The sequence below is a fragment of the Bos taurus genome, chromosome 14 (genome assembly GCF_002263795.3).
Source record: "Bos taurus isolate L1 Dominette 01449 registration number 42190680 breed Hereford chromosome 14, ARS-UCD2.0, whole genome shotgun sequence".
Taxonomy (NCBI): Eukaryota; Metazoa; Chordata; class Mammalia; order Artiodactyla; family Bovidae; genus Bos; species Bos taurus.
This window is the reverse complement of record NC_037341.1, coordinates 8,136,663-8,162,385: the sequence shown is the minus strand read 5'-3', so window position 1 is coordinate 8,162,385 and position 25,723 is coordinate 8,136,663. Positions and strand designations below refer to the sequence as shown.

General features: G+C 52.9%; 1 protein-coding gene across 2 annotated transcripts in view; it reads left to right on the top strand.

Annotated features, from left to right (window-relative positions):
- The window catches only part of CCN4 (cellular communication network factor 4), a 32,072-nt gene extending 6,877 nt beyond the window's left edge, over positions 1-25,195 (top strand). The window contains exons 2-5 of one of the 2 annotated variants that reach the window (XM_005215320.5): positions 12,563-12,842; positions 19,983-20,243; positions 21,653-21,846; positions 22,897-25,195. In XM_005215320.5, coding sequence (XP_005215377.1) covers positions 12,563-12,842; positions 19,983-20,243; positions 21,653-21,846; positions 22,897-23,196 — 1,035 coding nt within the window. In that variant the 3' untranslated portion in view covers positions 23,197-25,195. The remainder of the gene's footprint in view (positions 1-12,562; positions 12,843-19,982; positions 20,244-21,652; positions 21,847-22,896) is intronic. The other variant, XM_059874412.1, reaches the window with a different exon arrangement.
- Positions 25,196-25,723: the final 528 nt, after the last annotated feature.

Sequence of the window (25,723 nt, the reverse complement as noted above, 5' to 3'; positions counted from 1 at the left end):
AGAGAAGGAACAGGGCCTCTCGGATGTGAGTGATGGGCATTCCAGGGGAGGTGATAAAATCTGCTCACCCTGTCCCCCTAATCAGGAGGCAAGTCCAGGCTTGGGGCACGGACCATGACTCTGCTCAGCCTTGGTGGGGATGAGAGTGGGAGAGAAGGAAAGAGATTCTGGGCCTGAAGGACAGGAAGGGAGGGGCCCTCCCTCCCTCTCCCCATCCCAGAACCTGTGTTGAGTCTCAGGGTGCAGAGAAAGGCCATGTGCCCTGATCTTGCCCAGAGCTCGGTGGGAGAAGGGAGGAGCTGGTCTGAGGGGGAAGGGAGCATCCTGAGAGCACTGGAATTTGGATCCTGCTCTTGAAGAGGAATGGACTTGTCCAAGGAGTTGGTCATCTAGTCATCTCTGTCACTTTAGACAAGCCACTCGCCCTCGTGGAGCTCATTTGCTAATACTGAAAATGAGGAGGTTGGACTTGACCCCAAACTTGCTTCCAGCTGGAGCCACGACCCCGTCCTAGGGCCACACTCATTCACGGGGGGCCAGAAGCGGGGCTCATTGCTGTGATTCTTAGGGGGGACTCCTGCCACTGCCCCTCCATTAGGAGCATTGCTGGCCTGGCACCCCAAAAGTCGAGGTTCCGGGATGTCCCTCTACATGTGTGTCCTCCCTTCAAGGTATCCCCAGATATTCTCCCTTTGGCCCGCGTCTCCTCTTTCGACCCTCAGAGTGTACCCCCTGGTTTCATAAAACTGGAAAACGTACCACCAGCTGAATCTCCCAGGGTCCCACCATCTCAGTGGTACCTGGTCAGGCCTGGTCCTTAGGATCCCCAGATGCTACAGCAAAGACCAATGCCAGCTCCCCCGGCACTGCCAAGCGGGCTGTGCAGGTGCCCAGGACTCCGGAGTCTTAACATTTTTCACCACACTCGATCCTTGAGGTCTTGCAAGCTTGAGAAGCATCCTTGTAAATACCACTGAAGAGCCTGGTCCCACCTGCGTCCCCATCTCCATGAGTAATGCCTCCATCTGCACCCCTACCGTCAGAAACCTGGGGCCGTTTTCCACCCTAACCTCCCCACCCAGTGCCTCCAGCTCCCCACTCCTCCCTGCTGCCAGGAGGAGCTGGACCCTGGTTTGGCTGAGCCCTCTGTCCCAACACCTCACAGGATTCCCACTGGACCACAAGTGCAAGTCCACACACGAAGCTTGGCGGTAAGAGAATGGATTTTGCTCTTGGAATGAGGTGGAGTCAACCACAGAGTTTGAATTCAGACAGATCACCTCGAGCTTTCTGAGCCTCAGTTTCCTCATCCATGACCCCAGGACATCCACCTCTTAATGGGTCATGCTGAGTACAGAGCCTGGAGCAGACGGCGCTCCATGAACGTCGCTGTACTGCCTCCTCTGAGACGAGCCTAACTGTGGTTTCCAGCCTCACCCTCTGGGACCGCCCTCCTTCACCTTCTTTCCAACTTCGAGGGCCATCCTCCCAAACACTCGAGTGTTCCACCTCTGTGTACTTGCCCTTGCTGTCCCTTCTGCCTGAAATGCCTTCCCCACGTTCTCGATTCGTGGAACAATGTCTTTGTAACTGGTACCCCTCTGAGAAGCTTCCTTCGGCCTCCCCCGCCAGCTAGAGCAGCTGGCATCCCACTGTGGGCCCTCACAGTCCTTGTTCTCACTCAGGGGGGAAGAAACACACCACTCAGCTGGCTCTCTCAGCCGGCCCTGCCTCTCCTGTGAGCTGCCTTCCTGACACCCTGTCCTCCTGCAAGACAAACCCCAGGGCCTTGGCATGTGCTGTGCCTGCCCCCAGCTGTGCTGGCACTTGGGGACCTGGCACTGTCTCTACCCAGCTTGCTGTCACTGTAACACTCGGTATAGGTGCCCAATGCATGGATGAATTAATAAACAGAACCAGAAGCCAACCTGGGTGGCTGGGTAGGGTGGAGGGGAGAGCGGAGCCGCACCGGCCTTTCTAAGTGGAGGCTTAGGAGGGGGAAGGAGGGACTCTGACAAAGAAGCCTGGAGCTGATTGCTGAGAGGACTGACCGAGTGAGCTGCAACCGCAGACTTGCTTCCTGAGCCCAGAACGAGGAGTCAGAAGACTCCTCTCTAGTCCAGGCTCGGGGTTTGGTCTCTGAGCCTTGATCTCTTTCTCTGAAAGTGGAGTCAAGAAAGCCGCTCTGCCCGTGCCCTCAGCAGGATGCAGTGGGGGCCCAGGGATGGTGGCAGCGCACAGCCAGGGGGGCTAAAGGCCAGCTCCCCACTCCCTGCCAGGCCTCAGCTTCTCATCCACTCAAGGGACCTGAGAGTCCCACTTGCAGAGCCCTAGTGACAGATGCAGACCGCAGGCCGGGTGCTTAGCGTGTGTCGGAAAGGAGCTTGGGGGTCGCGATGAGAGAGTGACTATGGGGGTACTTAGGGTTGCAAATGTGGCCTTCTCAGCTTTTCTGAGCTCCTGGACCGCAGAAGTTGGTGGGTGGGTGCTGCGTGGATGGTGGGGGGTTGGGGGGCAGCTGTCTATCTGTCTATGTGTCCTTCCTACTGCTGCCTTTGGTGTTCAAATCTGCCTCCCCCAACACAGACACACACACACACGCACACACACACATGCACGCACCACCTGTTTCTGGGGCCGTACTCCAAGTAGCCATGTCCTGACACATGCGAACTTCAGCTATGAAAGGATCAAAGCGCCAGCCCTCGTGGGGCCCTCATGGTGCGCTGAGGACCACAGGCATCGGAGTCACTGGCAGGATCCTGTATCATCCCCACTTTACTGAGCTGGAAACTGAAGCACAGTTTAATTACCTCCCTGCAATCCAGGCTTCAAGAACACACCTGAGCTCCCCACGCAGGGCCGGGTGTGTGTGGGGGTGTCACCCCTCCCCAGGGGGTCCTGTGGGCCAGCCCCTTGCCCATGTCCTGTGCTCCCTGCCTGAGTCAGGGCCCCATCCAGGAGGAGGAAGAGGGAGGGCTTGGGCTCCAGCCGTGGAGGGAGGGGAGACCTTATCTGAGGCCAGATTAGCGAGCCGGCAACATCAGAGCTGGATGGCGCCAGAGAGGTTGCCTCACCCCAGCCTGCCTTGTCGGGGAGCAAGCGGCTCACCTGGAGCCAGTCTAAGCATGGGGGCTGGAACCCAGAGACCCCCACTCCAGATCTGGGGACTGGAACCCAGGGACCCCCACTGCAGATCTGGGGGCTGGAACCCAGAGACCCCCACTCCAGATCTGGGGGCTGGAACCCAGGGACCCCCACTGCAGATCTGGGGGCTGGAACCCAGGGACCCCCACTGCAGATGTGGGGACTGGAACCCAGGAACCCCCACTGCAGGTCTGGCCGCAGGAGCTGAAGATGGTCACCTCTGTTCTACCGGACAACTGGTGCCTCCTCCCTTATATTAAGCGGAACAGGCCTGAATTCAATGCAGGCAACTTCTCCCGCCCGTGTCTGTCCTGGCTGTTGCTCCAGGGCTGGTCCCTTCCCTGGCCGGCCCATGGCTACCATCACAGCCAAGCCTGGGATGACCGCTCTCCGGTCCTCCCAGTGAATCGAATGAACTGGAAATTGGGCTAGAAAGGGTCCCTTGGAGTTCATAGGAGGAGGACGAGGCCCACAGTCAGAGCTAAGTGTGTTATTTTCTGGCTGTGTCTCTAAGCTTGGTGGACATCAGTTTCCCCGTCTCTCAAACAGGGACCACCAGCAGCCCTCGCACGGTTGTTCCGGTCATCGCCTGGCATTGGGGATGGATTGACTGACTCAGGAAAAGTCCCCATCTTCCCCCAGCAGGTTCACACACCCCAGCATGGCCCTCAGGTCATCTTGCTGTGGCCCTTGTCTGCCTTCTCTGTGTCCTTGGACCCTAAGCCCTGGCAACGGTGACCTCTGGTCACTCCTGCACCATGCCATGCTGCAGCTCCTGCTCGCTCCCTGCTCTTGCCATTCCTCCGCTTGGACCCTCTCTCTGCCTTTCTGGTCTATTCTCACTCATCCTTTAAAGATGCAGAGCAAATGGTTCCTCCTCCAGGAAGTCCTCCCTGCTTCCACAGCCCCACCCCTTCCCTCCTCATCCAGCTCTTGCAGCCCCTCCTAGACTCTGCTGAGAAAACCCACAGTGGGGCTCCTGAGTGTGATGCCTTAAGAGACTGATACTGGGCTCAAATCCCAACTCTGCCGTTTGCGTGTGGCCTTGGGCAAATGATCTGACCTTTCTGTGGCTCAGTTTACTCATCTGTAAACTGGGGGAGATGACTCAGGGCTGGCACGAGGATTAGATGACTTAGAGCAGAAACTCATTAGAAGAGGCACAAAAGGCAAAATGCAGACCGTGTAGACCATTTTGCTCTTGATTCAAAGAAACCATCTGATTGTTTTTTGAAGCTTTGAGATAGTGAAGTTTGATTGTGGACTAAGTATTCGCTACAGAGAAAATTATGAAATTGTGACCAACTGTATTGGTATGAAAACTGGTGTTTTTTTTAAACTCTCCGTATTTTAGAGACACTCTCTGAGGAATTTCGGGTAAAATCATGAGGTCTGAGACTTGCCTTGAAATCCTCAAGAATGAGAAAGTATGTGTGTAGGTAGGAGTAACAGGAAACAAGATTACGGAGGGTTGATAATTATTGAAGCAGAGGTAGGTATGTGAGATTCATTCTATTATTCTCCCAAATGTGTAAATGTTTGAACACACCTCTGACAGAATGAACACTTTGATTATATGCAACCCTGATAGAGATGCCCGTCACTTGCTATGCACTCTGTCAGGGTTTTAGCTTACTTATAGCTCTGTCACTACATAGCAGAAGTTAGTGACCGTTTCCTTTTTTATTTATCAGTTTATTGGTTGCGCGGGGTCTTTGTTGCTGCGTCCTGGCTTTCTCTAGTTGGGGTGAGCAGGGGCTACTCTCTGCGGCCGTACGTGGCCTCCTTACGGTGTTGGCTTCTCTTGTTGCAGAGCACAGGCCCCAGGGCACGTGGGCTTCAGTAGTTGTGACGCACGGGTTTAGTTGCTCCACAGCATGTGGGATCTTCCCGGACCAGGAATTGAACCAGTGTCCCGTGTATTGGCAAGCAGATTCTCCCACCACCAGGGAAGTGATCATTCCTTAAAAAGAACAGATAGTAAAAATTCTAAGCTTTGTGGACTATAGGCTGTCCGTGGAATATTCTTTTTTGTTTTTTACAACTTTTTAAAAGTGTAGAATCCATTCTACTCAGTTGCAAAAATGCTGTGGGGGGGCTGTCCCAGGGGGCTGGTGTCTGGTCCTTTGCTTTGTAAGGCAGTTGCCTTGTTCACGCTCCTGGCTCCTCGGGAGGCTGGCCGCTCCCTTAGGCTTTGTACTGAGAACTCCGGAGATGCTTTACATATATTTGATAAATGAAAGAATGCCTGAGGGTTTATCGTTTGGAAAGAACTCTGGCTTCTTGCCACTTCTATCTTCTCCATATAAAGGCTACTTTCCCAACCAGAAGCTCACAAGACTGCATGTTGATAAAACCAATTAGCAGAAAATCTCAACAAACCTTCCATCAGCCACGACGGGCAGCCTGGCCAGCGCTGAGTCAGTGCCTGGGTCTCCAGGTCCCTGGAGATCCTGCCGATGGTGTGGGTGTGAGCATGGAAGACTCAGCAGGGCTGGGTCCTCTGAACATTCAGGCCAGGTGTCCTGCAGGGGCTGAGCTAAGAGCTGCTCAAGACAGAGGCTCCCCTGCAGGGCATCCCCACACAGGCCCCGGGTACAGATGCCGAGGGGTACACTCAGAGGAGGAGGAGCTCAGAAAATGTGTCCACCAACCCATGTGGTAGCTGCCTGTTACTTACATCAAAGATATAAGAGCGTCAGGAAGGGCAGACCACAGCGTGCCCCCAGCTCTGGGCCCAGGCCTGTGTCCACGTCCTCCCACTGCCCCCAGACCTCTCTTATCAGTGAAGGAATGAGCAGAAACTGCTTCCAAATAGGAACCCTTTCCTTAAAGCCCCCAGGGCCCAGCTGGGGCCGGCTCAGGCCATTCCTATCTCAACCCTGCCCCCTGGTGGAGTATCTGGGTGTGGCTGCCCACAAGTGGGCAAGCTAAGCTCTGGACTATTCTGTTCATGGAGTGCTTGCCCGGGGTGTGCCAGGAGCAGTGCTGGGCACTCAGGCATTAAGAAACGGCATCCTGTCCCTGAAAACTCCACAAGAGTCTCCCATATATTTTTTAGGGGATCCCTGGCAACCTGGGCTCAAGTGCATTGCAGCTCTCACCACCCTATGTTGCAATCTTATAAATGTGTCTGTACTGTGATTGCCGTGGGGTAAGGACCACCATGCGTCCATCTGAATACCAGCCCAGCCATGCAGGAGGTGCTTAGTGCATAGCATGTGATGGGAGGATGGAGGAATGAATGACTGAATACAAATGTGAATGAATGAGGGGGTAGGGCAGCCTGGTGACAAGTCACCTGGAGGGATATTTTGGGGACACTTTCCCAGCTTCAAAACCCTGAGCAAGTTACTTCAACACCATGGGCCTCAGTTTCCTCCTCTGTGAAATAGGGGAAAGGCTATAACTGCTCGTTAGGGCCACTGGAGGATGTTGTTATCATCACTGCTTTACACACGTGTACACAGACGCTCAGAGAGGGCGAGCCCAGACCCAGGTCACACAGCCTCGGGAAATGGGTTCGCTCACTGCAGACGCCCCGCCCTTACCTCCTGGTCCCAGGGCCCCACTCATCGATGAACTGCACACACCTTCCAAGGACGGTGGGGTTCAGCTCCCTCATCTACCGGGATGATTAAGGTCTCCTGGGCGGCACCCCACCACCACCAGCCTCCTACTCGCTGCTACCATTCCCATCACCACCCACTTTTGTAAAAATGAAGTGAAACTGTTGGTAAAAGTCAAAGGATAGATTTACATGTTCCTGAATCTATTTTTAGGGAGTTGGAGAACATCAGAAAATTCAGTCACTGCCCACTTCTAAACATCACCCCCAAATTATACACACAGGGTTTCCTATGGGGTCTTCGACTGAACATTCTTCTAGTTTTTCCCTTCTTAAATTTAATCTGCTTAAGTTTGTCCAGTAACTATGATTGAATGGATTGCTTTGAACCTGCCCACTGAGTGCCCTCCTTGTCCAGAGGGTGCAGTATCGGGCACGGTCTCGGTCCACCTGGGCTGCTGGAGGAAAACACCACACTCGCTGGGCGGCTTACAGTCTTGCTGCCCACAGCCCTGGAGGCTCGAAATCCACGGTCAAGGCCGGCATGGTCACATTCTAATGAGGCCCCTTTTCATAGTCGGCATCTTTTTGCTGTGTTCTCATGTGGTGGAAGGGATGAGGGAGCTCTCTGGGGTCCCTTTCAAAAGGGCACTAATCCATGAGGGGGGTCCACCCACATGATCCAATCACCCCCAGAGGCTCCACCTTGTGGCTCAAATGGTAAAGAACCCAGCTGCCAATGCAGAAGATGCAGGGTCAGCCCCTGGGTCAGGAAGATTCTCTGGAGGAGGAAATGGCAACCCACTCCAGTATTCTTGCCTGGAGAAACCCATGGACTGAAGAACCTGGTTGCCTACAGTCCATAGGGTTGCAAAGAGCTGGACATGACTGAGCGCACGCATACACACACCAAGACCACCTTTAGAGCGGTTAGAATGCCAACATATGGATCTGTGGCCAACATAACATTCAGTCCCCAGCAGATATTTAGCTTACCGTGGGGAGCTAGTCATTTTTAAAATTTTATTTTTGTTGTTGTTGTTGCTTTTCAGTCCTTCTCACAAAGCATGAAAAGCAAAGTAAACCATTCTCAGTTAACTACATGAGGCCTGCTCACGGAGCCCGGTGCCACCCCATGAAACCACAGAACGGCGTGTGTTCTGCGGGCCGGCCTGGCTGTTTTGTGTCCAGGCTGATCAAGCAGCCAGCAGGGTAGGCATGTAAGTGCAGTTCTAGAAAAGCCACGCATTAGGAAAGGAAAATGGCCTAGAACCTCCCCCCGCCTTACACTCCCCTGGCCCAGTTCTCTAAGACACGCTTCCCGTTCCCACAAGAATCACCAGGGACGCAGGATGAATTACGGATTCCGGGCCCAGCAGAGAAGAGTTGAAGCTGAGGATTCCAAGTGGACTCCAGGCACCTGTACCTTACAAGGTCCTGAGGTCAGCGGTTCTCACCCTCAACCACATTCAAGGTCCAGGATCCTGCCCGGGATCCTGCCTCAGTCTGGCTGCCTGGGGACGGTGGCCAGGCACCAGTGTTTATTAAAGCTCCTGGATGGTTCTGACAGGTGGCAATGCTTGGGAGCCACCCCAGGAAGTGACTGTTAGAGGCGCTGCCCTGAGGTCACTGCTGATGGAGGCGGCGGCTGAGCGGACAGAACCAGGCAGGGGCCTGAGCCCTGGGTGCCTGTCTTGGGCAGCATCAGGGCACAGCCCCACCCCGTCTTCCCCATAAACACAGTGGCATCCTCAGGGAGTCTGCCTCCAGAAGCACGTCGTAAAAGAGACTTTCATGTGAACAGCTGCGGTTTGGAAGTAGCCAAGGCTGTTCTTGACTCTCTCCGCCCTCCCCAGACGATAGATACTCTCCTCGCTGTCTGGTTGTTATCCTTCCCTTTTTTCACCCTTAGCTTCTGATGTTAGAAAAAAATGACGTAGGCCACACACAGCAGTGAGCTTACAACGGTCCCTGTGCCAAGGCCAAGGGCAGGCGGACGTGCAATTACCTCTTGGGCACTCAAGATGGCTGATGTGCGTGCGTGTGTGTGTGTGTGTGTGTGTGTGCGCACACTCACCTTCCCTGGGATGTGGGTGCTAGACAAGGCGGTCGGGACTCAGAGGGTCATGCACCTATCCCAGGAGACCTCAGGCCTTGCCTTTAAAAGCCCTCCCACCCACAGCTCTCATCAAGGACCTCCTAGGGCTGGGAGCTCTCCTACCACTAGATGGCGCCAACTGCAAGGGCTTGGCTCAGAGGATCCCGCCCCTTTCCCTCCAGCGTCCCAAGGCCGCCCTCACCTGCTTCACTCCTCCAAAGAGGGGTTTCCACTGGGGCTTCCCTTGAGAAGCTCTGTGCCTTGGGGCTCCCGGCCACAACTGAAAAGCAGGCTTCCTTCTGGGGAGCTGTAACTTGGTATGGAAACAGCAGGATGGGTGGTGACCCTGTGGACCCATCCCAGCTCAGCTCAAAGGGTGCAGACCCCCAGGCCCTGCGATGGGCCTTGTGGGTGAGGGAGGTGTGCACAAGCATGGCAGTGCAAGTGCAAAAGTTTTGCTTTTGAGTATCTGCACACACAGTGCTTCTGTGTACACAATGCCCCCACCCTCCCGACAATTCCCCCAAGTGGGCATTATTGTGGCCATTTCACAGACAAGGATGTCAAGGCTCAGGAAGGTCAGGAACTATAGGAAGGTCAAAACTACACAGAGGGAACCCTCTTCTGACTGTTTTGGATCCCATGCTGTCTTCTTGACACTCGAACTTGGAAAAGAAAAGGCTCCAAGATGGTAGGTCCTGAAAAGTCAAGGAACTGGTACCAAAGTCCTTTGGAGTCAACAATCCCCCATCCCACCAGGTGACACTTCCACCGCCCTGCTATGGGTCATGCACCGTGTTTCAGGCCCACAGATAGAAGTAAGGAGCAGATACTGCCCTTTACAAGCTTACATTCCGGTGAAGGAAGCACTACTTCTAAAGCAACCTGGAAAAGGCACGCAAGCCTTCTGGAGGAGAGGGCTTTTTTTTGTTTGCTGTGCCAAGAATAGGTCTCTAGGGTCTAGGAGCTGTCAGAGATGGCCCGGAGGCGGGGGGTGGGGGGGGGCGGTTCTCATAAATCTCCGGGCCTCCGGTGTCACAATCTGACTAGGACAAGTCTCTCTCCATGGAGCCAGAAAGAGGAGGGTGTGAGTGCGTGCCTGTGTGTGTGGGTTCATTGATTTACGGGTGTGATGTTTTGCTCTGCCATGTGTTTTTTGAGGAAAAGCAAACAAGTGTAAGCAAACCAAATGACTTCCAGATGAAAACCGACCAGCACTGCCAACCCCAGAGCAATCTGTCCCCTGCCAGCACTTGAATCCAAGCATAGAGGTGACAAAAACCTCAAATCAAGGTTTGCGTTTTTGACTTTCAAAGGCCCTTTTTCAAATCGACATTTACCGCACTTGTCTGGTGCCAAACTTAGAACCCAGAGCCCAACTAATCCAGCCCTTCAATCTGCACCACCTCTTCTGGCCTCTGGTTCTTACAGCCAAGGGCGCAGGGATGTGGACCACTCACCTCAGCAGAGAGCTTCCTGCGCTGGTGGTTGGAGGGCTCCTGGGGCTGCCCTGGTGCCCCCACTCTCCATGCAGCCTCATGTTGTAATAAATCACCTCTATCGTCTATCTCTCCCATAAGCCATGGTCCCGTACCACAGGAGATGCTTAAGTTCATCTTCAAATGCTTAAAACAGAAGCAAGACGGTGAACTAGCTCAGCAAATGTTCACTGAGTGACTGAAAGAGTGGGCAGAGGTCAAGGGTGCAGAGATGAGAGCTGGGAGAGTCACTAGTATCTAAGCCATGACGTGGCCATGTCATCTTGGACACCCTCTGCCTCTTTGGGTCTCGGTTTCCTCTCCAGGAGAAGGAAATGGCAACCCACTCCAGTGCTCTTGCCTGAAAAATCCCAAGGATGGAGAATCCTGGCAGGCTACAATCCATGGGGTCGCAAAGAGTCAGACACGACTGAGAGACTTCACTTTCTTTTTCTTTCTTTTCCTCTCCAGGAAGAGAGAAAAGAATCTGTCTAAATAGCTCAGCATCTGTTTTGTTCAAAGAATGAAAATGCAGATCTTTAAACCCACAGAGCAGGGTTCCTCTGGTTCAGGATGGAGGGGACGGTCTGTGGGGCCCCCCACCTCTGCTAACCTCAGAATTCAGAAGTCACTGCTGAGAAGCCCCAGACAGGAGCCTCTCCAGCAGGGACCACCAGCCTGGGGGTGGAGAAATGGCTGGGAGGTGCCTACAGTCCTCACTCTCCATCCTCAGGCAATTCTCCTCCTCTCTGGGCCAAGGTTTCCTCCAGGGTAAAGAGTGAGGGGCCAGGATGGAGGGGCTGGGCAGGTGACTGGATCTCTGAGATACAGGCAGTTTGAAGCTGGTAATAATGGCCCCAGAGCCGCCTCCCTTTCCATCAGCCTCATCTGCAGCACAGAAATGCTCTTTGGGGCTTATCTCCCATTCCCCATGCGCTTGTTGTCTTGTCCATCATATCTGCCAGGATATAGATGAATATATTGCCTGTGGATGGGAATGCGGCTCTGGGAAGGAGCATGGGTGGAGAGAAGTGGAGTGGGTGTCCACCACACTGAGCACAAAATCAGACCCCTCTCTACAGGGCTGGCACTGGACACAGGATCAGTCCTCTCCCCACGGGGGCACAGCAGGCCAGCAGCAGGAACCACGAGGCTGGACACCCGCTGCCACCGCCGCCCCCTGCAGCCCCTTCCCGGTGCTCAGAGGGGAAAGGAATTAATAATGATAATAATAGGATGACAGGTCGGCTGGCCGAATCCTGGCTGTACATATGCATGTCGTCTGTATGTGGAAGCTGTAAATAAGATACAAATGAACTTATTAACAAAACAAATAGACCCACAGGCATAGAAAACAAATTCACCGTTACCAAAGGGAAAGAGGGAGGGATAAATTAAGAGTTTGGGATTAACACATACAGACTATGTATAAAGGGCTTTCCTGCAGGTTCAGCAGTGAAGACTCTGCCTGCCAATGGAGAAGACAAAGGTTCGATCTTGGGTCAGGAAGATCCCCTGGAGAAGGAAAAAGACAACCCACTCCAGTATTCTTGCCTGGGAAATCCTGTGGACAGAGGAGCCTGGCGGGCTACAGTCCAAGTGGTGGCAAAGAGTCAGACATGACTTAGCCTCTGATCAACCAACCAACCAACCAACCTCCTAATGAGAATCACTGTGTGTAACTGTGTACACAGTACACACATTTGTATAATGAATACAGTTAATATATGTAACTGAATATACGTGAAACTAATCCAACAGTGTAAATCAACTATACTTCAATTTAAAAAAAATATATGAGTCAGCTCTTAAGGACCCTTAGCACAGAGAGGGTGGATCCTTAGGACATAAAGAAAAGGGCAATGGGGTGGAGAGAGAGTCGGGTTTTGGGGCTGCACCCACAGCGTGACTCATCAGAAGGCATTTTCTCAAAGCCGCAGCTCTCTCATCTGCAAAGGAGGCCGACTCACCGACCTCCCAGGTAGCGGGATGATCAGAGGGGAAGGAGACACCCATGGGCTCAGAGAGCTGACACGAGCCTGACCCAGCACGCCCAAGCAGGGGAATTCGGGCAGCTGGCTTCACGTGTGCTAATGCCAGCTCCTCCATGCTGGTGAGGAGACAGGAGGTGTCTGGCCACCCAAAGCACGGCAGAGAAATGGAATGTGACGTAAACCTTTGGAACCCCGTGAAGATGGGGAGGCGACCGCCAGCCTTTGGCCTGGGACCCCTCTTCCGGGCAGCCTCCTTTACATCTTCTCTCCCCCGCAGGCCCTCCCTCCAGCTCCCACAGCCATGGGCCCCACCCCGGCCCCGCTGGAGGACACCTCCTCACGCCCCCAGTTCTGCAAGTGGCCGTGCGAGTGCCCAGCGGCCCCGCCACGCTGCCCGCTGGGCGTCAGCCTCATCACGGATGGCTGCGAGTGCTGCAAGATGTGTGCCCAGCAGCTGGGGGACAACTGCACAGAGGCTGCGGTCTGCGACCCCCACCGCGGCCTCTACTGCGACTACAGCGGGGACCACCCGAGGTACGCAGTAGGCGTGTGTGCACGTAAGTGAGACCCCGCCCACCACCGGCCAGCCCCGCCCACCATCGGCCAGCCCCGCCCACCATCGGCCAGCCCCAGCCCCCAGCTCTGGCCCGCAGCACCGCCCCCCCCTGCCATCCATAGCCCTTCCTCTGGCCAGGCTTGGTTCTGCAGGAAGTACCCAAACCCACTCCCCCCGACCCCAGTCCATGATGACGGGCCAGAGGCTGAGCAGGGAGGGACGCAGCATTCCTCTTGCATCTGGACCTTGTCTTCTCTGGCCTCCATCCATGGATGAGTCCAGGGAAGAAGGATCCACCAGGAGAGACCTAAGCCTGGTTCTGTTCTCCTCGTGGTAGAACTCTTTGCAGGCCGCCCGTGACCTCCCAGAGGCACCAGGACCCTGCGGGGTTCCAGATATTTTAATAACATTGTCAATGAACATAATCTGGTATTAAAACATTCAGTAACCTTGAAAGAACAAAAAGCAGCAGCCTGAAACCATCTCTTCCTACCACCCACCCACGTTCCTTTAGTTCACTACAGTCACTTTTAACTTTTTGGCCCTTTCTTCTGGTAATTGCAACTATTCAATGCATCTCTTCCGTTATATCTTGATCAGCTTAAAATACCAACTGTGCACAATCTATAACTGTGCATGATCCTATATGATAGCTGATGACTTAGCTCCTTAATACTGCCTGACACCGCCTCCCGCAGCTTCCAATATCATTGTCACATTTTTTATTATAAACCACTATTTGACCACTATGTACAATATTAGGACGATGTAAATGGTTTTTGCTGAAGCATGAGGTAGTAAACTTGATTGGATTTCCTTTATTATGAAGTTTTTTGTTTTTCCTGGAGTTTCTACTTGCTCTTGGTCTTTATAATAGCCCCATGCTGGGGGAGAGGCTATTGCTTTTTGTTATTTGTTTGCTCTTCAAAGGGTAATATCATTTCCTTTGTTGTTCCCAGAGACCCCCTTTCTGAGGCTTTCTGGTCTCCTGCTTCTATCTGGGCTGGCCTTGAGTCATATGATCTTGAATCATATGAGCGTTTATTCAATATACATGATCAGTATGATGAAAAGAGGTAAACTGGCATCAGGAAGTGATGTGAATGTCGCTCAATCATGTCCAGCTCTTTGAGACCCCATGGACTATACACTCCACGGAATTCTCCATACCAGAATACTGGAGTGGGTAGCCATTCCCTTCTCCAGGGGATCTTCCCAACCCAGGGATTGGACCCGGTCTCCTGCATTCAGGCAGATTCTTTACTGTCTGAGCCACCAGGGAAGCCCAAATAGGCGTCATGGCAGCAGCTTAACTTCTGAAAATTTACACAAAGCCTCATAAACTCAAGAACTCCTTCCCTTAAGGCTGAATCAAGCTTTCCTCATGCCCATGACTCTGCATGTTCACACACAGCAGACTGTCTTATCTTCAGCTACTGCTGCTGCTGCTGCTAAGTTGCTTCAGTTGTGTCGGACTCTGTGCGACCCCATGGACTGCAGCCCACTAGGCTTCTCCGTCCATGGGATTCTCCAGGCAAGAACACTGGAGTGGGTTGCCATTTCCTTCTCCAATGGATGAAAGTGAAAAGTGAAAGTGAAGCCGCTCAGTTGTGTCCGACTTTTAGCGATCCCGTGGACTGAAGCTTACCAGGCTCCTCCATCCATGGGATTTTCCAGACAAGAGTACTGGAGTGGGGTGCCATTGCCTTCTCCGTATCTTCAGCTAACTCATTATATTTCCTGAAGTGTCATTGATGAGGATTATACATATAATTTCAAGTCAAGATACTTATGGATTTATGGTTAATCTATGAGCTCCTTCTGCTCTTTTGACATTAATTCCTGCTTCAACCTTCATATCAAGTCATCTTGAGTTCCAAGTAACCATCACTGATTCTCCCATCTTTCCATGTTGCCCCCTTTTACAGAGACTTATTAGCCCCACAAACTAGCGTGTTCAAAGAGAGCTTGCAGATTCCATCTGCATAGAATCATCTGACATGTTGGTTAAAAATGTTTTTCTGAGCCCCACCCCACTCACTCCAGTTCTTTGGCAGTGGGGGTGGGAATCAACAACCTTCAACAAGCTCCCTGGGTGACGCTCATACTCGGCTCTGAGACTGACGGCCACAGTGTACAGTCGCTCACATACTCTCTCCCTGTACCCAGGTGAGGAGACCAGGCTGAGCCCTCTTGCACCAGAGTCCCCTCCACTTCTACGGGACTGTTTCCTTTCTTTCCCTCTTTACAGCTGTCCTTCAAGGCAACTCATTGTGACTATATGAGTCTCTAAAGTTGCACTGACACCTCACCACATGCCAGGCACCACAATTTTATAGACATTCTCTCATGGACCCATAGACTCTGCAGACCCACAAGTGCCTCTCCTGCCTGTCTCTACCACCCAGGACCTGGAAAATCACCTCGCTCTACTCCACTCCCCTACCTCCTTATACGTCACCTCTTCACTCAACATAGCCTCTCGGTTCCCCCTCATCATGAGTCTCCGTGTAGCTTCTTTCCTTGCATTTGGAAAGCAGACGGTGGATTTCAGGATACTGTAATAAATATGACACGGGCCAAGGGTTCTCCAGTCACAGAGGTCTACAGACCTTGGAATAAATAAGGTTCAACAAGGGGACAGACTTTTTCAGAGGTGTCAAATGTCCACATCCATTGTGAAATTCCAAAAACAGAGCTATCATAGGAAGACTTTTTAAACTTATTTGCACAGTGAATACTTTTTTCCAGGCAGATTTTTACCCAATCACCCACCTGCACACCATATACACACAGACACACACACATACGATTCCCCCATGTTCTATGGAACATCTTCTCAGAAATACTGCCATAGTGTCTAAATTCATGGAACCCTAATGCAGTAAAGAAAATAGTCCAGGGTCTGAGAGCTATAGAGAAGGAGATATTTGGGGGCCAGAGGGGAAAAAGAAAGAAGAGGTTATTTACATAGAAAAATCTGTTAGCAGATGGCCAACAACCAATGGACATTCCCCAGGACAGGCTAAATCTGTCCTTAGCGATGTGCTTGTAATTAGGCCAGGACAAGGCAGTAAAAACCAAATTGCAAGAGTGCCGTAAACGACTCAAAGAGGGGATGGTGGGGACTACGGCAGACTAATGCACGTAACCTTTAGCCACTGAGGTCAGGCAGAAAAGGGAGCCTGATCTGGTCTAGCCTACTCACCTTTCAAGAGAATCCAGAAAACAAAATCCAGGTTCATGTATGATTTGTAATTCTGGCAACGCATTCAAAACATTTTTTAAAACACACTCCGTGAGCCAAGCTAAATACATCTGTGGGCAGAGAGTGACCTCTGAATTAAACTGTTTGGCTATTTTGGTTGTGCAAATATGAGTCTGCATTCAGTGCAACTGGGTCAGGATTGAGGGCAGTGTGGTTTGCTGGAAGGATCATGACATGTACAGGCAGACAGGCTTGGGGTTTTGAATCCTGGCTCTGCCACTTGCTGGCTACGTGATCATGGGCACGTCACTTAAGGAGCTTGATCGAACCAACTCTGTATGATGGCTGAGGCTAAACAAAGAATTTCACAGGAGCCTAAAATGTGATCAGTTGCTCTTGAATATTGCTTCAAATTTCCTTTGTAAACGTCCCCTTAGCTTTGTCTAGGGTTATCCTCAGAGTTTGGGGGGCAGGGCTAGTTTCAAGCTCTGACTCCCTCCTCTGATGAGTAAAGGAACAGAAAATCCACACATGGTGTTTGAAGCTAGACAACCTAAGTTCAAACCTCAGCAACATAATCAACCAACACAATGGGTTTAGGGAAACTGCTTAACCTTTTTAAATGTCAGTTTCCTCATCAAGGAAAATGCAATGAATAATGCCTACCTCTTTGGGTGGTTCGGATGTCAAGTACTTGATACATGGGACAAGCCCAATACAGAGTAGGGCTAACCCCACCTGATTTCCATCCCTCTACCCACTGATTCATTCACCCATAATGAACACAGGTTAGTGATGGTACATCAGTGGGGTTACAACAAGGCATGGCCCACTGTCCTTGCTCCCAGGAAGCTGACCAGGGGTGGAGCGAGAAGAGTAAAGGTCTGGGTGGCACAGCAAGGCGACTTGAATTCCCAGAAGTCCCTCAATAAGAGGAAAGCCCACCAGGTCATGCCTGAATGGACCCGAAAGTCTGAATGGTGAAGGAGGCTTGGCCAGCTTCCCCATCTGATCAGAAGCTGGTCCTTCAATCAGCTGTAAAGAAACCGAATAAGGAAGGGGTGCCAGAGTCCGCTGGTAGGGCCATCGCTGCCACCCACCATCCATCTTTGCCCCCACCTCCCAAACCTCCCAGGAGACTGTGAACAACTTCCGGAGGCAAATGGTCCCAATCTTGGCTGCAAACTGGATTCACCTGCGGAGCTACCAAGGCCAAAAAATAAAAAAGTAAAAATACCGAAGCCCAGGTCCACCCCCAGGTACTGGGGTGTGGTGTGGGCATCATGATTTTAAAGAGCCCCCCTGGGTAGTGCCATTGTGCCGCTGGCGATGAGAACCACTGTGCAAAGGCTCCCAGCACCCAGCAGTGCCCTTGCCACCCAAAGTTCCCACACCCAGGGGCAGAGACTGCCTTCAGCACTCCATCTCCCATCCACCAACACACGAGCGCACTCTGTCCCTGGAGTGAGAGGGCGAGGCCAGGCTGACTCAGAACAAAAGACGAGTGATTCACTAGGTGATTCACTCACTGTTTTGCTTTCCTATTTCCCCTCCTTTACTGGTATCCGATGGAAGGAAATGGACAGTGGAGTCAGAGCTTGGGGGGGTACAGCCTCATCAGACACCAGCTGGGGGGCCTTGAGCAGACGAATCACTGTTCCCCTCACCCACCCAGCTCCCCCTCTGCCAAAGAAAGAAAACAAAGCTCTTCTAGGACAGTCACCGTGAGACTGCATGAGGTTACTTATCAGATGGTGCCTGGCTCCAGATGGGACGGGCAGTGTTAGCGCCCTTCCTGCCCGTCCCTCCTCCCCCAGATCAATCACCTCCCAGGAAAGCCAGCAGTCACCCCAGCATCCCCACAGGCTGTGATCCTGTCCCCTCCGCTCCGCTGAGCCGAGCGCTGTCTCTTCAGGTGTGTGACTCAACCTCACTGAGACGCAGGTGTGCAGCAGGTGAAAATGCAGGTGATGACATGGTCCCTTTTCCTTCTGAGATGAAGTCAGCAATGCAAGGAAGCCTAACACAAAGCGGGTCGGGTGACCAAGAACCTTCCCTCCTGTGAGATACAGGGATGATGATGGTGGTGATGGTTCAGCTTCAGGTGAATCCAGGAGATACACTGGAACTACTGGCAGACCAGCCCTCCTGGGGTGAGCACCCTGGCTGCCCTGGCATCTCTGTCTGCACTTCTAGACACCGTCCTCAGAATGGGACTGACATGGAAGGCTGGGATGCTGGCCAGAGCCCAGTATCCCCACATCTTTCTTGGAGCTCCAAGCTTGCAGAACTGGCTCCACTCTGAAGTCAACCAGGCATCTCGAGTCTAGGGAAGAGCTTGAGGCCACCCACCCCAACCTTGCTCTTCTGAGGACAGAGCATCCCCCTCCTTCCAGGGCTTGGGACATAGAACTAGGAGTCCTTCCTGATTCTCCTCTCATCCTCACATCCCACCTGTCAGCGAGTCCCTCCAAATAGACCCAGAAGCGGGCCCTTCTCCTCCTGGCTGCCCATCTCTGGTCCAAGCACCACCGCCTCCTATCTGGACTCCCCAGCATGACCTTCTGACTCTTTCCAAACCCCGTCGGTCTGTCCTCAACTCAGCACCATCAAGGTTTTTGTGAAGCATAATTCATATCACTGATTCATCATTACTCACTGAGCACATACTGTGTATCAACCGGAGTTCCAGGCTCTAAGAGCTTTGCGTTTTCCTCTGAGCCTCCGGGGAAGCCCTCTCTCTCCTGCCTCCAGCCCTTGTCCCTCCCTCCCCTACCCTTTCCCACCCCAGGCCTTCCCAGCTGCCTACGTCCCTTCCCTGCCTAGAAGGCTTCTCTCCCAACACCTGGGCAGCTCAGCTCCCTGCCTCCTTTCTATCTTTGCTGAAACATCATCACCTCTCTGAGGCCCTGGCTACCCACCTTGTTTAAATCTGCAACCTTGCCCCTCCCTCTCCCAACTCCCTGCTTTCATGTCCCCATCAACGCTCTGCTGCTGCTGCTGCCACTAAGTCGCTTCAGTCGTGTCCAACTCTGTGCGACCCCATAGACGGCAGCCCACCAGGCTCCCCCGTCCCTGTGATTCTCCAGGCAAGAACACTGGAGTGGGTTGCCATTTCCTTCTCTAATGCATGAAAGTGAAAAGTGAAAGTGAAGTCGCTCAGTGTGGACTCTTTGCGACCCCATGGACTGTAGCCGACCAGGCTCCTTTGTCCATGGGATTTTCCAGGCAGGAATACTGGAGTGGGTTGCCATTAATGCGGGAGACCTGGGTTCAGTTCCTGGATTGGGATGATTCCCTGGAAGAGGGCATGGCAATCCACTCCAGTATTCTTGCCTGGAGAATCCCCATGGACAGAGGAGCCTGGTGGGCTGCAGTCTATAGGGTCCCAAAGAGTCGGATCCGACTGAGTGACTAAGCACACAAGCACAAGTTCATTGAGGGCGAGGCTTTTGTCTCCTTCCTTCACTACTAAATCCCCACCACCTACCACACGCCACAAACAGGCATTGAATGAACCCAGTCTCTTCCAAAGTGTTGTGACGGGTTTCCCATCGCCTCGGCCTCCTCTCACAAACTGTGACCCTCGAGGTGGATAACTGTCAGGACCAGGCTTTGTGCCACTTGCTGGGACAGGACACCGGGCTAGCTGCCTGGGGTCCCAGTCCTGGCCAGGCTGTAGCCTCCCACCCCTCCGTCCAGCCCTCCAGACAGCACCGGGTGTTTCTGCGCAGGTTAAATGGGCTGCCACACCCCCCGCTCAGGTCCCACCAAACTGGCCAGAGCAGCGGGCCAGGCCCTTCTCCACGATGGGGACCCCGGGGGGTGGGGTGCGGGGTGGGGTGCGGGGGCGCGTGATGCAGCGGCAGGGGGCTGCCCTGCGGGTCCGCCCAGCCCCTCGGCCGGCCTGACCCTCTGCGCCTGTGTCCGCAGAGGTGGTTGGCGTGGGCTGCGTGCTGGACGGCGTGCGCTACAACAACGGCCAGTCCTTCCAGCCCAACTGCAAGTACAACTGCACGTGCGTGGGCGGCGCGGTGGGCTGCACGCCGCTGTGCCTCCGCGCGCGGCCCCCGCGCCTCTGGTGCCGTCGGCCCCAGCGGGTGAGCTTGCCCGGGCGCTGCTGCGAGCAGTGGGTGTGCGAAGACGACGCCAGGAGGCCCCGCAAGACGGCGCCGCGCCACACGGGCACCTCCGGTGGGTGCGGGCACGGGCGCGGGGCGCGGGGAGGGCCGCTCCAGCCCGCGGAGGAGGGGATGGCGAGCTCAGTCGGTCCCCAGCGGGCCTCCTAGAACAGAGCCACCGGGTCGGGCCGGGGGCGGCGGCGGCCGCCTGCCCACCGCATCAGTGTGTGTGGCCCAGTGACCGCCGCCTGACCGAGCACTGCCGAGTGGGTGACCTAAAAACCAAAGCCTTTTATCCTCCTCGGCAAATCCTTCCCCACCGCCGCCTCCCTCCCATCCCGCCTCCTCTCTTCAGTCCGTCCGTCCTCAAAGGCCTCTGCTGTCTCCTGTCTCCCAGCATCCTCTTCTCTCACTCATTCATCCCTGCATTCGTAGATCCATCTCCCCAGCGCACCTGCTGTCTCTCCGTGCAGGCTCCCCTCTCTGGCTTCTGGGCTTGTGTTTTATCAAGAAGGACCGGCTTCCTGATAAAAATACACAAGTCCTTTTCTTGTGTATCTTGCTCCATCCCTCTGTGAGATGGCTCCTTGGTCTCCCTGGCTCTTCACCTATCTCCACCTCTCAGCTCACTCCATTTCTTAGACACTTAGGAGCACTCGCCGTGTTCTGCTTGCCAGGATACATCCATTGAAAGAACCAGCCAAGGGTTGGGGTTCAGTTCCCACTTCCTGAGGGCTTACTAAGGATGGGGACAGCTTTTGAGCCCTGTCACATGCCTGAACCTGTATTTTCTATCCATAACCAGGGACAGGAGGCAGGGAGGTGCTGTTGTCAACCCCACTTACAGGTGGGGAGCCTGGGGCTCGGAGGTGGGAGCCAGTTTATTGGAAGCTATCCAGATGCTAAGGGGCGGCGCTAAGAGCTGAACTCAGACAATTTGCCCCTGAAGCCTGCGTGTCCCCTTAGCCACGATGCCCTGAGCATCACTCAGATGAAGTTCTAGCACTGGGGCAGGCACTTCCCTTGACCTTCCCCAGATAATGTCATCTCTGCAGGGGCAGGACCGGTGTCTTTTACCCTTTTATTCCCAGCACCTTGCAGATGCCTGATGTGTACTTGGTCAATATCTGGACCCTTTTATTGCCATACCAGCCCCGCAGGGCAGATGTTATTGTTCCAGAGAAGAGCCTGAGGCCCAGAGTAAGTTGTCTAGAATCACACAGCCTGTAGGTGGTTGAGCAGGGATTGGACTCAGGTCACCTCTCTCTAAAGATGGTCCTCACTCTGGAGAAGTATGAGGAACTCATGACAAGTTCTCTTCTCCCTGGGGACCCGTGCTAGTTAGAAGCCAACTTGACCTCCAAGCAGAGGGACTGCCCACTCGCTGAGGTTCAGGGACCCCAGCCCTTAGGGTTGTGACGGCAGGGATTGGGGGGCTGATGGAGACTGGGAAATCACCAGGTACCTGGTCCCCATCTGCAGGGAACATGGATGAGATAGAGCCGTGGCACAAGAACTGCATTGCGTACACCAGCCCCTGGAGCCCCTGTTCCACCAGCTGCGGCCTGGGGGTCTCCACCCGCATCTCCAATGTCAACACCCGGTGCTGGCCTGAGCAGGAGAGCCGCCTCTGCAACCTGCGGCCGTGCGACGTGGACCTCCGGCCACACATCAAGGTGGGTCCGCCTCCCAGGGAGGGGCAGGCGTTTAGGGTCAGGAAGATCCCCTGGAGAAGGGATAGGTTACCCACTCCAGTATTCTGGCCTGGAGAATCCCATGGACTGTATAGCCCATGAGGTCGAAAAGAGTTGGACATGACTGAGTGACTTTCACTGCAGATAGCTATCAGACTGTATAAGCTTCAGGCCCACACATTGCCTGGATCTGTTCTACCCTCATTTCAGGCAGGGTTCTGGTACATAGTTGACCAGAACAGCCATTCATTCAACGAGTTTAGTACATGCCTACTGGGGCTTCCCTGGTGGCTCAGTGGTAAAGAACCCACCCGCCAATGCAGGAGACATGGGTTCGATCCCTTGGTCGGAAAGATCTCCTGGAGAAGGAAATGGAGACCCACTGCAGTATTCTTGCTTGAGAAATTGCATGGGCAGAGGAGTCCGGCGGGCTACAGTCCATGGGGGTCTCAAAAGAATCAGAATCAACTTAGCAACTAAACAACAGCCATGTACCAGGCAGAAAACTAGACTGTAGGGATGCAGAAAGAGCCTCGCCCTTGAGTGGCCCATATCCCCACAGAGCTCCCTTTAAATAATGCCAGTCCAATTGAATAAGTTGCATGAAAAGTATGTGTGAGAGTCTATGGGAGGCAGAGGAGGAGGAGTTTAGGGTTAAATGAGTCTAGTCTTGGAGGCCATGATGGCTCTACCCCTAACCAGCAGGGGGCGCTTGGCAGGCTGAAGGAGCCCACAAAGTCATCCTGTGTTGGAGAAACTGACCTGGGCATTGGCAAGGCAGAGGCAGGAAAGAAGGGAAATTGCAGGTTGAGAGAGCTGCCCCGTGGCAAGGCAGTCCCTTTGTGCCCTCGGTTTCCTCTTGCATAATACAGCTGGGTCTGTTTGTCTTTGGGGTGATCCTTCCTAGTTTGAAGATGCTGCAGATCTGAAAGTAAGATGGGGTGCATGGCGAGTGAAAAGGGAAGAATTGAGGGCTTGGAGCTGAAACTGTTGATCCTCTGAGCATCTCAACTGAAACCTCCTTTCCCGCAGGAAGGGAAGAAGTGTCTGGCCGTGTACCAGCCAGAAGCGCCCGTGAACTTCACGCTGGCCGGCTGCACCAGCACACGCACCTACCGGCCCAAGTACTGCGGGGTGTGCACCGACAGCCGGTGCTGTATCCCCTACAAGTCCAAGACCATCAGCATCTCCTTCCAGTGTCCCGATGGGCCCGGCTTCTCCCGCCAGGCCCTGTGGATTAACGCTTGCTTCTGCAATCTGAGCTGTCGAAATCCCAACGATATTTTTGCCGACTTGGACTCCTACCCTGACTTCTCAGAGATTGCCAATTAAGCAGCCACAGAACCTGGGCTCGAGGCTGACCCAGTGCTTGTAAAGCAGCCAGCCTTCTGAGGCCCCAACTGAGCCTTCTTTTGTCCACTTCCCACTCGTTTCCAATGACCCAGATCCAGGCCCAGGCCCATGACCCCTTGTCCTGTCTCCACCCATCCAAAGCACCCATCGAGGCACACTCAGGCCCAGACAGTGGGTCTTCTCCTTGGCAGTGGCCCACATACACTCCAAAGAAAGTGCCCGGCTCTGGACAATACACGAGCCCGATCCGGCCTGTCTGAGTCACTGGAAGTCCTGCTGGATCCAAGTCCCAAGGAACAGAATCAGCTAGATCTTCGGTATCACTAATTCCTTCTTTAGATACCAAACCACCAGACTCTCTGGGCCCATTCAGAAGGATAGAGGGGATTTAGGACAGTGGACTGGTCCATTCTTCGGGCCCTGCCAAAAATGACCCTAATTAGCAGTTTTGACCACTGTATACCAAAGCTCTCTCTCATTCTAAAGACCTGTGCCTACCATGGTCACCGAATATTTGCTAAATGAGGTGAATGGTTGTTTGGTTTCGGTTTTTGGATGGACAGTTGTGTCCATGAATCCAGGCATTGTTGCAGTTAAGTTTCTGTTCACCCATTTCAGTTAAGTTTCTCTTCACCCCTGCACTTTGAAGGGTGTACATTGGGCTCATCCCAGTGAGAAATGCAAGCTGATAAACTTCCTCTTGTTCCTGGGAGAAGTTCCTGGTCACCAGGGTCAGAGCATGGTCAGTCTATTTTCAGAAGGAGCGACTGAGCCCTGCACTGAATCTGCTGCTCCCGGACAGGGCAGGGCACTGGGCACTCAGCCAGCCTCCTCCTCACACCTGACCATCTGCATGCTGGGGCGTTGTAGGACTTGGTGGGTCCCCTCGGACGACATCTCTGACCCCTCAGAGTGGTGTCCTGTGATAGCCTTCTGCTCTGAGGGAACCTTGGGTCCAGGTTGAGTGTGAGTCAAAACAAGAAGTGGGTTCACAAACCAAGAAGTGGGTCCAGTCTGTGTCACCCTGGGGTGGCAAGAGTCCCTGGGCCCAGGGCATGTGTCTTTCTGCCTCAGGGACCCATTTTGCAGACTGTGGGTCTACTGATCCATAAAGCTCAGTTCTGATACAAAGACAGAAGTTTACCAGTTGTTTCAAAACAGAAGTATATTTAACAGGGATGAAAAGCCAAAAGGGTTTGATGCTAAAAGGAAGAGAAAGTTGTTATTAATGGAAATGAGGCTATTATTTATTTTATTAGTAAAGTATAAATATTTACTGCTACATTTCTTTTATTTAGTACCTTCTACATGTCAGACATTGTTCTCAGCACTTTATGTGCACCGTTACACTAGCTCATGGAAACTGGGAAGTCGTGTTGAGAAGGGCCCATGATTATTTCTGTTCTTACAAATGTGAAATGGAAGCTCAGTGAGGTAAGGGAGCTTGACCGAAGTCACCCAGCGGGTCAGTGGGGTAGTCAGGATGCAAATCCAAGCTGGATTGACTCCGTAACCCGTATTTTCCCTCAACTTTTAGAGCTTCCAAGGGCATCAGAGCAGGAAAACATGTCAGGATAAGCGACTTCTCCCTGTCATTTTTGGTTCTTATTACTGTCTCTCCAGCTTCTTTCCCAAGAGAAGAGTGTATCTGACTTTCAGATTATTTAGATGTCTGAGCATCAGACAAAATCTAGGATAAACTGAAATCCACGACTCCCCTCTAGATCATTCCCTCCTTCAAATCAGAACCAGCTCTCACTGTGTATTTGAAGATGATTTCGTTACCTGATGCTGCAGACTGAAGGACGGTGCCTTTTTCATGAGGGAATTCTGAATAGTGAGCAGAGGGATTCCTAGACAGGGGAAAGGGATTGAAAATGTGTCCTCTTTACTGTGACCTCCTGAATGCCTGGTGCAAGGCATTCAGTGGTGCTCAATGTGTATTTGATGAATAAAAGAAATTGTGTATGTGTCCCTACATGTGTTCAGAAGATCTCTTTCTTCCAAAGGTACATGACAATCTAATTTTTATCAGCCAAATCTGAAATGCCATAGAAAAAGAGACATTTAATATCAAAAGAAAGGCACGTGTTCATTGAAAGAAAAAAAAGCCCGAGAGTTCTTTTGTGAAGAGAATTTTGTTGTTCGGGTGTTCATTCGTGTCTGACTCTTTTTCAGCCCCCATGGACTGTAGCCCACCAGGCTCCTCTGTCCATGGGATTTTCCATGCAAGAATACTGGAGTGGATTGCCATTTCCTTCTCCGGGGGATCTTCCCAACCCAGGGATCGAACCCACGGTTCCTGCATTGGCAGGCAGATTCTTTACCACTGAACCACCAGGGAAGAGAATTTACTCCACGAATAATCTTTCCTGTAAGTCCACATGGATCATGTTGGATTTTTGTAGAGTGAAATCACCTGCCACCCACAGCTTCCAAGGGCAGGTGAGGGCTCACCCCTTTTGAAATTTAGCAGACACCCAAGAACTAGATTCTTACTGAATTT